The 14,807-nt window shown below is 42.2% G+C and overlaps 1 protein-coding gene across 1 annotated transcript in view; it reads right to left on the reverse strand.

Annotated features, from left to right (window-relative positions):
• Nucleotides 1-10,935, reverse strand: part of lrp2b (low density lipoprotein receptor-related protein 2b) — a 91,988-nt gene extending 81,053 nt beyond the window's left edge. Inside the window, 12 exon segments of the mRNA XM_042305202.1 lie at nt 334-459; nt 721-913; nt 1,590-1,799; nt 1,932-2,072; nt 2,574-2,776; nt 3,083-3,289; nt 3,651-3,874; nt 5,751-5,920; nt 6,714-6,842; nt 7,947-8,063; nt 10,479-10,601; nt 10,893-10,935. Of these exon segments, the coding sequence (XP_042161136.1) occupies nt 334-459; nt 721-913; nt 1,590-1,799; nt 1,932-2,072; nt 2,574-2,776; nt 3,083-3,289; nt 3,651-3,874; nt 5,751-5,920; nt 6,714-6,842; nt 7,947-8,063; nt 10,479-10,601; nt 10,893-10,935 (1,886 nt within the window).
• Between the last annotated feature and the right edge of the window lie 3,872 nt (nt 10,936-14,807).

Consider the following 14,807-nt stretch of genomic DNA (forward strand, 5'->3'; position numbering starts at 1 on the left):
GTTGTTTAAAAAAAATGTCAACGGACTAAAATTGTGAAGGAAGCACCCATTACTATAAGAGCTGGAGTGAAATCTTAGGGGACGACCGGCAATTCTCTGAAAAGTGTGCATTTGTGTACTCTTCCCCTTACATTTAAAAGCATTGGATTGGTAAAGGCATGCGCTAGGGGCAGTTTACACTTTACTTCGTATACCAGTCCTTTCCTTTTAAATCCACGAAGGGATGTCTTCATCGGCAATCACTTCGAGTCGAGTATGATTGGGCAGAAGGGTGGAAAATTTGGACGCATAGAAACAACTAAACAAACAGATGTGTATATTATTCCTCCTTACATGTAGTCAATAGTGAGTCCGTTGGGCCAGCCCAATGTGGTGTTGATGAGGGGAACAGCATTGCTGCCGTCAGTCCAGGACCTTATGATCACTGCTGGCCGGTACCAGTCAGTCCAGAACAGATATCTGTGGGCCAATATCTTTGTTATAGGACTGTCTAGAGAGAAAGCCCCCCGTCCATGTATTCTTATTCACTGTGGCCTACGAGGCAAAACTGATCCTAAATTGTTTATGATGTGTTGTTATGTCTGAGATTTATTTGAAACATTATTCCCCGCTGCTGTTGTCTTGGTTGGACCAGGTCTCTCTTCAAAAATAGATTTTTATCTCAATGAAACTAACCTGAATAAATAAAGAATACATTTAAGTAAAAATTCTGGTTCTCACCCGGCACTGGGGTGCACAGCGAGACCCCTGGGGCTCTTCAGGCCTGTCACGATGTCCCGCCTGGACTTGTCGGTCACTCTGAAGGCCACCACCACCCTGTAGGAGCTGGATGTCCAGAAGAGGACCTTGGAGGTCCAGTCGTACGCCATGGACTTCGCATGGCCCACCCTGTAGCCTGTCAGGATCTCTGTGTCTGGAGAACAAAACATTCCCAGCATGAAAAATGTCATGTCCACAACTCTTATGTTTTCTTTGTCCGGCGCCTGACAATGGGATGTGGTATTTTTCCTTTTTAATGCCAGAGAACAAAACAGATATGTTGAAATGTTACGTATCAGTAACTTCAATGAAGCTTGTTGTAGTAAATGAATGAGTAGAATTAGTGAGTTGGAGAAATAAATCACTTTAAGGTAGCAACGCAGACTTAAACTAGCAATGTAGAAGGTGTAAAGGTGAAGTCTAATGTGTAAAGTCCTCTTCAGCCTTCTACCTCTTCAGTGCAATCTTTTTCCCAACTACAAGATCACTTATGTGCATAAAGACAGGAAGCTATTTTTCTATGTCTATACTAACATCTCACTTAGAATGCATGTTCAATAAATCACTTCATTCTAAGCAGTATGCTAATGTGAATATTGGAACGGAGCTGATATTGCGGTACAACACATTGCAATCTTTAACGGCAGGACATGACAGAACACATTCAGCCAGACCTGGGTAGCTCCGAATAGGAGCACTGATCTAGGATACATTTTCCCCTTTAGATCATAATGAATAAGATTATACGGACAGGGAAGACCTGACCCTAGATCAGGAAACCGATTCTGAAACGATTTGTGAACACGGGCCCTGAAAGACTACAAACTCACTGGAGCCGTTGGTGTTGGACTTGTAGATGATCTGCCTGCTGCGGTCATTGTAGAACACGGCCTCCTCGTTGCCGTCGAACTCCACGGCTGATGAAGAGAAGGTGACCCCCAGACCGGTCAGCGGCAGGGTCACATCCTCCTGGAGGGACACGTTCAGGGGGATCCCACGCACTTTGTATTGGGTGGCCAGTAGCAGGTAGTCACTCACCTCTGGAGGGGGGACAGAACAATCAGAAACTCTTTATTATTAAACTCTTAACCAAGTGGCAAAACTGTCATCTTGTTGTTTTACGAATGAATTCAGGATTGGGCTTTGAGACCCTGTCCGTCCCAGTCACTCACTGAAGCAGCTGTGGCGGTCTTCATGGAGGTCGTAACCCAGACGACACTTGCAGCGGAAGCCCAGGCCATCATTGTCGGAGAGGTGACTCAGGACGCAGATGTGCTGACAGCCCCCGTTGTTTCGACCGCAGGGACTCATCACTGTGGGAGCGAGAGAGAGAGAGAGCAGAGTAGAACCACACACGGTCAATTACAACAATGCTAAAAGCCCACAATTTTTTTTATTAAACATGGACTCAGTAGTGAGTTTTGACTACCATCAAATATCTCTTAAAAAGTTAGATTCATAAATGCAAATAAGGATGTTCATGTTCAAAGTCAAACCATCTTAAATATCCCCAAGGTTTTATATGTTGTGACATCATTGTGTGATGATCAAATCTAACAATACCTCACCATGCCAGGCAGAATCAGGCACATTTCAAACTAGCAAAAGTACATTAATTGGTAAGATATACTGTATGAAGTACTAGCCTCATTTTAGGTCTGTTTGTGCTGTTTTTTCCAACTCCTGAACATGAAAATTACCATAGCGGTTGGCTGTACAACACAAACAAATCTGGAATCCGGCTTATAAAGTACTGCAACACTGGAGAAAACCATGTGCTTTATTGATAGGCAGTCTGCTGTTCTTCTACTCACCAATGGGTTGCAGGACAGGGTGCACGACCACAATGTGACCGGGTCTGTCTGCGGTGCGATAGATGAGGTTCGGGTCGCTACCGTTGAAGCGGTTGGTCCGTATTACCCCCATCTTGGTCCAGTCGGTGAAGAACAAATGGTTTTCAAAAACAGAGATGCCAAATGGGTATGGAACCTGGGTGCCACCATTGAGCACCGTTTTCCTGTGGAGAATTAGCAAACATGGCTAACACTGTAGACGGCAATGATTTTTTATATAGAAAAGAATGCTAGTGTAAAGGTGGTGGTTTTGTAAAAAAGAAGAATACTTTATTATTCATTGTCAATTTGGGCTCATTCAAATGTGTGAGCTGTTTTTGGGGTTAAGGACATACAGGCAGGATATGCCATCTAGGATACCTATCATTTTTCCTGTCTGACTTGGGATTTGGACCAGCAACTCTCCAGTTGCAGATCCACCTCTCTAACTAGTAGGACCTTGCCTGAGACCTGAGGACTTGCATGCATACCTCTCCAGACCACTGTAGGTGACCGTTTCCACCATGTTAAAGTGGCTATCGGACCAATAGACCCTTTGGGTGACAATATCCAGGGTGACGCCAGTCGGCATCCCCAGCCTGGTCTTCACCAGCTCCACACGGTTACTACCATCCATGTAAGCCCTCTCCAGCTTCATGTCCTCACTGACGTAGCCGCTGTCCGTGAAGAACATGTACCTTCAAAAAGCAGGAGCCAAATTAGGTTTTGAGGGTTAGCATTGAGTTGATTAGCTTGCGTTAGCCAGTGCTAGTTAGCGGTTATTAATAATACTATGGGCAGTACAGTGTGGGAGAGTAACTGAATTCATGATGTAAGCTGGGTTAGTACCAAGATAGCATAACTGTGCTCAAAAGCAGTGTTGGTTTTTACATACATGTAAGGGGAGTTGAAAAGGTTGACAATCAAATTTCTCTTTCAATCTCCTTGTCCTTGTTTTTCCAATGGGTATGTTTGTCAATGGGTTATATTAATGTAAAGGGGATGGGTTCCATGTTTCATTTCTTTGGTGGTGAGACGTTCAAAGTTCTAAGTTCTTACCCCACGGTGGGGTCCAGAGCCAGCCCGTGGGGAGACAAAAGGTTCTCGGCCACAAGGGTGACCCGGTTGCCTCCGTCAAAGTCACACATGTCGATGCGCTCCACCCTGGCCTCTAGGACGTAGAGCTTGAAGTTGATCCAGTCCACAGCGATGTTCTGGGCACTGTGAACGGCCTCGTTCAGCACTTCTTGGATGTCACCTCCATCAAAGTTGGCAGAGTACACCTATAGGGAGAGAGTGACACTAATTGAAGATACAATCTGGGATCCTTGAAGAATAAATCGGTATATCATTCATTGCAATTGTTCAAAAACAGCTGCATTACATCCCAGATTGCACCATTAACCTGAGTGCAGTTTCAAGGGACACGCCATACTGGAAATGATTGCATGACAGATGTGTTAAAAAATGTATTTGTTGTATTAATATTGTGTTGCAACGGTAATTAAAAGACAAGTCTGATTCAGCAAACACAAACAAAGCTGGTTTGACGTGCGTTTTTAGTTCGTGAGTTTATTACATATAGCAAATATGTCAATCTTATTCTTAACATTTAGACTTAGGGAGGAAAATGGGGGATGCTTTTTAAATTTCATTCAAGGAGAGGGTTTAGTTGAGCTTTTTCAATCTGCAGTGTTTTAGAATTAGTGGCTTATTAGACTATATATCGCCCCTCATTTCTGATTCTCTGCTGAGTGCACAATATCAAGTGTGCCTATAGGCTATTTAGTGTGATCTCAAATTATCCATAGCCTTTAGGCTATAGGCTAGGAAGTGCATGCTCAGAGAAGTACAGAGCAAAGTTATATTTCTAAGAGTCTTTTGCGCTGCTGGGATGGTGTAAATAAAACTAGGCTGCATTACACACTGCAATGGATATTCCAAACCTGAGCCCATGGCCTGCTCTGCTATTGCTGATCAAAACTTTTGTTTGTGCTGCCTAACCAATGCTGTGCTGTGTAAGCCTACAGTGGCAGTTCAGGAGGAGAGTCGAAGAATTCTTCTGAAAAAATGTTGGGATCTATAGCTTGCGGGCGGTCTAGCCTATAGCCTACCTGCTTTTCAATTTGAGAATGAGGACCCGAAGATGAGAAGGAGGACCGGAGGTAAACTTTGATAGCTTGCTACTACTATAATTCATTTGAATAAAAACAAGATGTTTCTTGCCCATGATGTATTTATGAGAGTTATTTGCCAGATTCGAGTAACTTACGTTGTGGGTGCTGAAACTAGAAGCAGCAACTGCTGCACAATCAATCGGAAATGGACAGCTCATGGTGCTGAAAGTAGCCAAAATCAAGTAGGCATAATTCATTTCAACCATTTTAATTAGACTTGACCAACAAGAGGGCTTAGTGTTGAAGCCTATTGTGTTGGAGCCTACCTGTTTGATAGACGAAATTAGGCTATATGCTGCAATATCCATAGATGTGTCTGGCAATTCCTCCACCCACCATGCACTCTTTAAATAGCTTACCTCCTTGTCACAGTGAAGGACTGTTATGTTAAAACCAGGACTCTAATTGAGGTGGTATGAGAGGGTATGACAGCAGCAGTTAAAGTTAAAGCTTAAATGTTTATGTGTCACTCGGCCTGCGGTCTGGGGTGGAAAGGTAGGCCTAACTTTTGAAAGTACCGTGCTCAGATTCCAAATGATGTCTCAGATTTAATTATTTGCAAACAGGGACAATTTCATTGCAAACAAGACACACTGATTTGGCATTGGAGAAATATGACAAGATGAACAAATAGGCCTATATCTCTGTCTATTCTTAGCCTTTAATTGTAATTTGTTTGGTATTTAAAAAAGTATTCTGCTAATATGTAAAATGATGTAGAATTGCATGAAATGTTTATAAAATACCTACAAATATGATGATAGATTCATGCCATGCTTTTTACTATAAAGGAGATCTTTCACCCATACTCTTGTCCAGAGTTTAACCAGAAATGTAGTAAACAGTGCACTACATGCGCCAAACCAATGAAATCGCTCTGAGGCATCGGAGCTCCCCTTACTTAGATCATTGCATTAGTTCACAGCGCAGTGCTGTTTTAGAGTGAGGAAAATGTCACCCACAAGCAGTAAATACGACCCACCTTCTGAGTGTTAGTGTCTGTCCAGAAGACCCTCTGACTGTGCCAGTGGTACCCCACACCCACCGAACTACCTCTGCCCTGTGAAGGGACCAGGGTTCTGATAAAGCGCCCATGAATGTCTGCCATCATCACGTCACCACCATTGGTGAAGATGAGCTGCGGCAAGCCAACTACAGGGTAGATGTAAAGCATAGGTTGTTATCCTGTAAAGCATGGGTGGGCAACTCCAGTCCTCGAGGGCCTGATTGGTGTCACACTTTCTCTCCATCCCTTGCAAACACAGCTGATTTAATCAAATTGCATTCTAACCGGAAGATCATGATTAGGTGATTATTGGAGTCAGGTGTGTTAGCTGGGGCTGGGGAAAAACTGTGACACCAATCAGGCCCTCGAGGACTGGAATTTCCCACCCACTGCTGTAAAGGGTTCATTCTGATCCTACTTCTGACACCATGTTAGGTTATTATCTATGGATTAGGCAGAGACCTGAGTTCAAGTTAACAACATGTTTTCTGAGAAGATAATTGAAAAGAGTACAGGGCTTACATCCAGGTCCTTGAACTTGATCACAACGGAGATAACCCGATATAGGACAGTAGTTTTATATTTTGGAATGATAACTGGTACACTTACAGTAAGTTTACTTAAGCACAGTTATGCACACAAGGAAGGTCTTTTCACAATGACCTTTTTGTAATAATGGCCTTCAATGGAACTCCCACAATTAAGCACATCACTTTCACACAATGCTCACTCGTGCTAGCACATTAGCCACACCACACCACAACTTATCACAAAAGACGACAGTTCCCTAAATGTAAGTTTCGTGAATGTTTGTTTGTTTTACGTTTATTTGATTCATCACACAATTAAGATATACATTAAATTAACTTGAACCTGAACAAAAATACAGTAGTGCTCCCACGTGTTCACGAGTGACGCTAGTGGTGTCACATCCTGTACCTGAGATGTTGGCCCTGCAGCGGTTGCCCTGTTCCAGGAAGTATCCATCTGCACAGCTGCAGCGGTGGGTCCCGGGGCGGTCTTCACACAGCTGGTCACAGATCCTCCAGATGTCACAGTCGTCATAGTCTGGGTAACACAACCACAGTGTTGTCATGTAAGCCTAAACCTGCAGGTAACTGCCAAAATAAAATAAACACTTGAGCAAATGAGGGATACGAAGTTTATAGAAAGCAGGTGCTTCCACACGACGTAGGGCCATGCATAAAAAATGCTTAGTTGCCCATTATTTTGGCTACCGTGGCTAGAAGAAGAGATCTCAGGGACTTTGAAAGGAGGTTTTCAAAGGAGCATAGGGAGTCTGAAGGGTGTGTGAATGTGTGTGTGCCACCAGATCTCCACCCAATTGAACACTTATGGGAGATTCTGGAGCGGCGCCTGGGACAGCGTTTTCCACCACCATCAATGAATTAAAACGGCAAATTATGGAATTTCTTGTGGAAGAACGGTGCCGCATCCCTCCTAGCTAAGATGGGGAGAAGTCTGTCCATCATAAAGTGTTGCTCTACCTTCTTAACTGCACCATCAACAAAGCAGGTCCTACAGAACATAGTTTTGTCGCACCTGGACTACTGTTCAGTCGCGTGTTCAGGTGCCACAAATAGGGACTCGGGAAAATTGCAATTGGCTTAGAACAGGGGCGCACGGCTGGCCCTTGGATGTACACAGAGAGCTAATATTAATATTATGCATGCCAATCTCTCCTGGCTCAAAGTGGAGGAGAGAATGACTTCATCACACCTTGTATTTGTGAGAGGAGCAGCAGCTAATGGGGATCGTTAATGAATACAAAATTACAAAATAGGGTTCAGGACATTTGTGGAATCTATGACAAGGTGCATTGACGCTGTTCTGGCGGCTTGTGGTTGCCCAACGCCCTATTAAGACACTTTATGTCGGTGTTTGTTTTATTTTGGAAGTTACCTGTACCTACACTAACATAATAGAATTGAGTAGAATAGAATAGAACAGACCTCTGTGTGTCTATGTTAAAGAATGGTCATTTTTGATCATTTCTCTGGTCTACATCTGTTTCTATTTAGTAATCTGTATGGGGATTCATTCATAGCGTTTGTCACCTCACTGCTAGTGGCCCTGTTTCCTTCCTCACTTCCTTCAGCTGTTTCTGTCCTTACTACTTCCACCAATCAAACCGTTCACACTCAGACTCACCCGCACAGGAGCGGCTGTCATTGGCCACGGTGAAGCCATCTGGGCAGTAGCAGGCTCCGCCCTGTGGGGTGAGGTGACACCGGTACTCACAGCTCAGCGCTGAGCACCGGTCCAGGCCTGGGAGAGGGGAAAGAGACGGGAAATTACAACTAGTGGTGGAAATGGGCCGGACCGCAACAGGAAATATGATCTACTACACCCCCAATGCTGTACTAGCACTTTTAGTTTTCAAACACTTTAACACATTTTTAGATTGTGCGTCCCTAATGGCAGCCGATTCCCTATAGTCACTACTTTGTGACCAGTAGCACAGTAAATAGGGAGTAGGGTACCATTTGGGTAGCAGCCGTTGAGGGGCCGTTTCCTGGACACAGATCAAGCCTAGTCCTGGATGATGAAACAATGTTGAATGGAGATTCTAAAAAACGATTAAGCTTAATCTCTGTTGTGGGAAACTGTCTCTGATTGTCCACAATCCAACTTCTACTGGCTGCCTATGACTTACACTATAACACCAGTACAATTACTAAAGAGGACATTTTTATGTAGTTGTGCACAGTAGTAAGTAAAAGTGCAAATGTAAATATTTAATAAAGAGTGTGCACGCACATGCTGATGAAGGGATAAGGGAAGGTGAGAGTTAAAGCCATAAATGTGACGACAGCGGTTGTAACAGGTGAGCTTGGAGGAACATTAAAACATTCAAGAGTACAGTCTTGTTGCATGACCACAGGACCTTGGCTTTTACTGCCCAATTTAAAATCACACAGCATTGAGCTGACTGTGTACGCTACTGTCCTTTTAAGTGTGTGTTTGTGTGCGTGTGTGTCCATGTGCGTTGCGTGTGCTTGTGTCAGACCTGGGTTTAAATACATGTGTATTTTATGTATCTGGGGGTGAAAATACTTTTTCTGTGTATTTGAGTATTTTCAAATACCTGAAGGTGTGTTGGGTCATTGGGTCTGTTGAAAAACAAATTATATCCCCACTAAGCGCAAACCAGATGAGATGGCGTAATCGCTGCTGTGTTAGCCATGCTGATTAAGCGTGCCTTGAATTCTAAATAAATCACAGACAGTGTCACCAGCAAAGCACCGCCACATAGCAGACCTCCTCCTCTATGCTTCATGGTGAGAACCACACATGCGGAGATCATCCATTCACCTACTCTGCATCTCACAAAGACACAGCGGTTGAAACCAAAAATCTCAAATTTGGACTCATCAGACCAAAGGACAGATTTCCACTGGTCTCATGTCCATTGCTCATGTTTCTTGGCCCAAGCAGAAGTCTCTTCATCTTATTGGTGTCTTTTAGTAGTGGTTTCCAATGCAGCAATTTGACCATGAAGGCCTGATTCACACAGTCTCCTCTGAACAGTTGATGTTGAGATTACTTGAACTCTGTGAAGCATTTATTTGGGCGGCAATTTCTGAGGCTGGTAACTCTAACGAACTCATCCTCTGCAGCAGAGGTAACTCTTGGTTTTCCTTTCCTGTGGTGGTACTCATAAGAGCCAGTTTCATCATAGCACTTGATGGTTTTTGCTACTGCACTTGAAGAAACTTTCAAAGTTCTTGAAATGTTCCATATTGACTGACCTTCATGTCTTAAAAATAACAAGGCAGCAGAGTTTCTGCATCTCAACAGCTCAAATATTCTCAAATGTAGTAATGTCTTATTCCTGGGGATTAAGACAAAGCTGTTGCCTATCTCTCTCAATATTTATAATCCAGAGGTAAAATGTGTTTGTACTGGATATTCGGTTTTCGGTTTTCTCTTATCAATAGCTATTGAACCAACCATGCCATGACTTTGAAAATGATAAATTCTGAATCAGGGGTGGATGGAGAAAAATACACTGTAAAATATTTTTTAAAATGTTGCTTTCAACCTTCAATAGCTCTTGAACAAAGCATGCCATGACTATGCAAATATATATATGTACAGTACCAGTCAAAAGTTTGGACACAGCTACTCATTCCAAGGTGTTTCTTTATTTTTTACTATTTTCTACATTGTAGAAGAGCCCTATTTGGTAAAAGACCAAGTCCATATTATGGCAAGAACAGCTCAAATAAGCAAAGAGAAATGAAAGTCCATCATGACTTTAAGTAAAGTCAAATTGTAAGATACATTTACTCCTGACACTTGATATGAAATTGTGATGCAAGTGTAACACCCCATACATTTTGCAAATTCGTAACATATTGTACGGTTTTCAAATTCATAACATATAACATGTTTTGCTAATTCGTAACTTATCATACAAAATGGCTGATGGACATCCACAAATTAATGCATACCATACGAAACGTAACATATCATACTTAATGGAGTGTCTCAGATTTATGTACAGAATAATACAAAATTCTCTGAGACCAGGTTGAGATAAGACCAAACTGTGTGAGGTCAGGGCCTGTATGTTTAAAGCGTCTCAGAGTAAAATGTTGCTCTTAAGTGAGTGATATCCAGAGGAAACTGGCACCCTATGTAGTAACCCAAAGTGAAGCCTTGTGAACTTGTACGTACTGCAGGTTCTCTGTTCGTCTGAGCCGTCAGTGCAGTCCTCCTCCCCATCGCAGACAAACTGGAGGGAGATACACTCGCCTCCCGTCACACACTTGAACTGCTGGGAGCTACAGGATGGAGGTGCTGCCACACAGAAATACACAAGGGCCCATATTCACAAAGTGTCTCAGAATATGATGTAGGATCAGTTTTTCCTTTTAGATTACAATGGCAAAGTGTCACACCCTGATCTGTTTCACCTGTCCTTGTGATTGTCTCCACCCCCTCCAGGTGTCGCTTATTTTCCCTGGTGTATTTATCCCTGTGTTTCCTGTCTCTCTGTGCCAGTTCGTCTTGTATGTTCAATTCAACCAGCGTCGTTTTTCCTGTGCTCCTGCTTCTCTATTCTCTTCTACTAGTCCTCCCGGTTTTGACCTTTGCCTGTTTTCTGGATCCATTCCTGCCTGACTGGTTCCATCGCACCTCCAGTCTAAGTCTGACCGTTGGCACACTGAAACTTACCATTGTCACATTGGCCTTCAAAAAAGAGAGTGCAGCGGTCAGTAAGCACAGTTTATTGTGGTAACTAATTGTGGTTTAATTGTGGTTGACTTGTTAAAAAATAAATAGCTTAGGGCCCCCAAAAGGCTAGGGCCATCTCTGACTGCACATGTGGTTATGGAAGTGGGTACGCAGACCCGGGAGCCACTGCGGCCCCTCATGATGAGTTCAGATATTTTGTGACCCCCCCCACCCCATCACTTATCTAAACCATTAGAATATCAAATTGTACACTCCCGGATCGTCTACAGAACTAGAGAACCTTTATCATTTCATGTCTAAATACGAATGAAATGTTGTACTTTTCGATAGACAAAATAACATGATGTGAAGGGAAGGGAAAAAAATTACAGTCTTCGGTGCATTTGAAAAAACTGACATTGAGATGGACTAACTATTAATAACACATATTTGAATCTCTTCATCTGGTAGAATTTGCTATAAAACAAAGAAAAAATGTTTTACTGTTTCCCTGAACAATAAGTAACAGTGTTTATGACAACTACAGCTACTGTTTCGTCTACTTTGTACGGCATTTGAACCCTATCGCATGTGGCGGACCTTTAAAAATAGAGTTAATTATTGCCCATAAATGTAGTCAGGACACATCCTATGAACCTTGAAACTCATGAAAGATGAGTCCTTGATCATATAGCTGGTTTTAGATGGCCAAATCGTGTCACCATGAAATACATATTCATACATATTGATAATCGATCAGCTACTCCGTTTCAAAAAACAATAATTTGATGACTTTAACCTGTCGAGCTCTGAAGCAGACATATTTTACATTCATATAAATCAAAATGTGTGCCGTTTTTAGTCAATCTAACGATTCATAGTGTTTGTCTATGAAAATAACAACCAAGACATGTTTCAAAACATATTTGGATCCCACCTAAAATTCTAACCTTCTCATGTCTACACGATTGCACATTATATCTTATGACATTCTTTACTGAAGGAACCTGTGGTATAATAGAATAAGGTCAGCACACCTACTGATCTTGGTTAGGCCTGTGGTAAAAACACATCTTTTTTTTATGTTTGGGGGTTTGGGCATTTGGCTGCACGTAGCATTCTGGAAAGCATATTGAACACCTAACTCTTCAACTAAGAGGACACTTTTCAAATCATGTAGAAAGACAATGATTCAATCTATTCAAAAAAACAAAAATAATGCATTATCTCTGTGCCATAAAGGCAATACGTGTACTATAACAATTTATTAAAGTAAATTAAAACAAACAGTAATAGACACATCCTTTTTTCAAATCATACATACCTTGAGTAAGCTGAATTCCTTGAGAGAGCAGTAAGAGAGACAGAACATTTAGACCTAAGAGGTCCATCTTCAAGCACCCTCTCCCTTTGGTCAATACTCTCTCTTTTTTTGATTGGGTATAAATTAGTACGATGAACAAAATTGATTCATACACAATCTTAACTATCACCCCTCTTCCCTCTAAGCCCAGTGTAAACCAGAGTGTCTTTTGGATGAAGTTTTCTAAACCCAAATGACATAGGGTCCAATTTGAAGTACACAGCTTTTTATGACTCTCTTTTACATTAAATTCATCTAAGATTAACTTGTACTGGTGGAGATGTTGTCCACATCAGCAATAAAACATCCCCAGTCATTGTTGTGCAACAGGAAGACAGGAATTGTTATTTTCATCCTGGTTTTGTAAGATCAGATCCCACCAATCAAGACCCATTTTTAACTGTACAGTCGTGGCCAAAGTTTCTGAGAATGACACAAATATACATTTTCACAAAGTCTGCTGCCTCAGTGTCTTTAGATATTTTTTGTCAGATGTTACTATGGAATACTGAAGTATAATTACAAGCATTTCATAAGTGTCAAAGACTTTTATTGACAATTACATGAAGTTGATGCAAAGAGTCAATATTTGCAGTGTTGACCCTCCTTTTTCAAGACCTCTGCAATCCGCCCAGGCATGCTGTCAATTAACTTCTGGGCCACATCCTGACTGATGGCAGCCCATTCTTGCATAATCAATGCTTGCGGTTTGTCCGAATTTGTGGGTTTTTGTTTGTCCACCTTCCTCTTGAGGATTGACCACACATTCTCAATGGGATTAAGGTCTGGGGAGTTTCGTTCCCCGAGCCACTTAGTTAACACTTTTGCCTTATGGTAAGGTGCTTCATCATGCTGCAAAAGGCATTGTTCGTTAACAAACTGTTCCTGGATGGTTGGGAGAAGCTGCTCTCGGGAGGATGTGTTGGTACCATTCTTCATTCATGGCCGTGTTCTTAGGCAAAATTGTGAGTGAGCCCACTCCCTTGGCTGAGAAGCAACCCCGCACATGAATGGTCTCAGGATGCTTTACTGTTGGCATGACACAGGACTGATGGTGGCGCTCACCTTGTCTTCTCCAGACAAGCTTTTTTCTGGATGCCCCAAACAATCGGAAAGGGGATTCATCAGAGAAAATTACTTTATCCCAATCCTCAGCAGTCCAATCCCTGTACCTTTTGCAGAATATCAGTCTGTCCCTGATGTTTTTCCTGGACAGAAGTGTCGTCTTTGCTGCCCTTCTTGACACCAGGCCATCATCCAAAAGTCTTCGCCTCACTGTGCATGCAAATGCACTCACACCTGCCTTCTGCCATTCCTGGGCAAGCTCTGTACTGGTGGTGCTAGGAGACGGTCCTGGCGCTTGCTGGACTTTCTTGGGCACCCTGAAGCCTTCTTCACAACAATTGAACCGCTCTCCTTGAAGTTTTTGATGATCCGATAAATGGTTGATTAACGTGCAATCTTACTGGCAGCAATATCCTTGCCTGTGAAACCCTTTTTGTGCAAAGCAAAGATGACGGTACTTGTTTCCTTGCAGGTAACCATGGCTGAGAGGAAAAACAATGACTCCAAGCACCACCCTCCTTTTGAAGCTTCCAGTCTTTTATTCAAACTCAATCAGCATGACAGAGTGATCTCCAGCCTTGCCCTCATCAACACTCACACCTGTGTTAACGAGAGAATCACTGACATGATGTCAGCTGGTCCTTTTGTGGGAGGGCTGAAATGCAGTGGAAATGTTTTTTGGGGATTCAGTTCATTTGCATGGCAAAGAGGGACTTTGCAATTAATTGCAATTCATCTGATCTTCACAACATTCTGGAGTATATGCAAACTGCCATCATACAAACTGAGGCAGCAGACTTTGTGAAAATTCATATTTGGGTCATTCTCAAAACTTTTGGCCACGACTGTACATACCATCAAAGAGTGGGTCACCAACAAAATGTTTAACAATGGAGCAATACTCACAAATAACATTGGGTTGATATCTGTAGTGCTCAAGGAACTACATTCTATGAGAGCAATGTTACTTTTATCTAAACACAATCTGAAATCATGCTGAAATCTGTTGAAGCATTACTTTTTCCCGAAGACCTACCATAAATATAGTTACAAAGACACATTGGAAAAACAAGAATTTAGGGATACGAACAGATATACAATCTGAGACATCAAAAGGTAGAGGGAGAAATCTGGAAACCTTCACAAACTCCCCTGCTCAAACCTAGCCTGTGTTATGTATCCACAGGCTATTTTTGACAGAAATACTAATAATTCCACCTAAGCAAAATTTTAAACACATTTCTAAGATGGAAGCATGTGCCTTTACACTTTACAGACATTATTCAGAACTGCATCCTGACAGCACACGTTACATATTTGCAATATGATACAGTCTCACTATTAAAATTCCATTATGTACAGAAACACACAAACTCTGAATTAATAACCAAACGCAGTTG

This window comes from Oncorhynchus tshawytscha, linkage group LG24 (genome assembly GCF_018296145.1).
Source record: "Oncorhynchus tshawytscha isolate Ot180627B linkage group LG24, Otsh_v2.0, whole genome shotgun sequence".
NCBI lineage: Eukaryota > Metazoa > Chordata > Actinopteri > Salmoniformes > Salmonidae > Oncorhynchus > Oncorhynchus tshawytscha.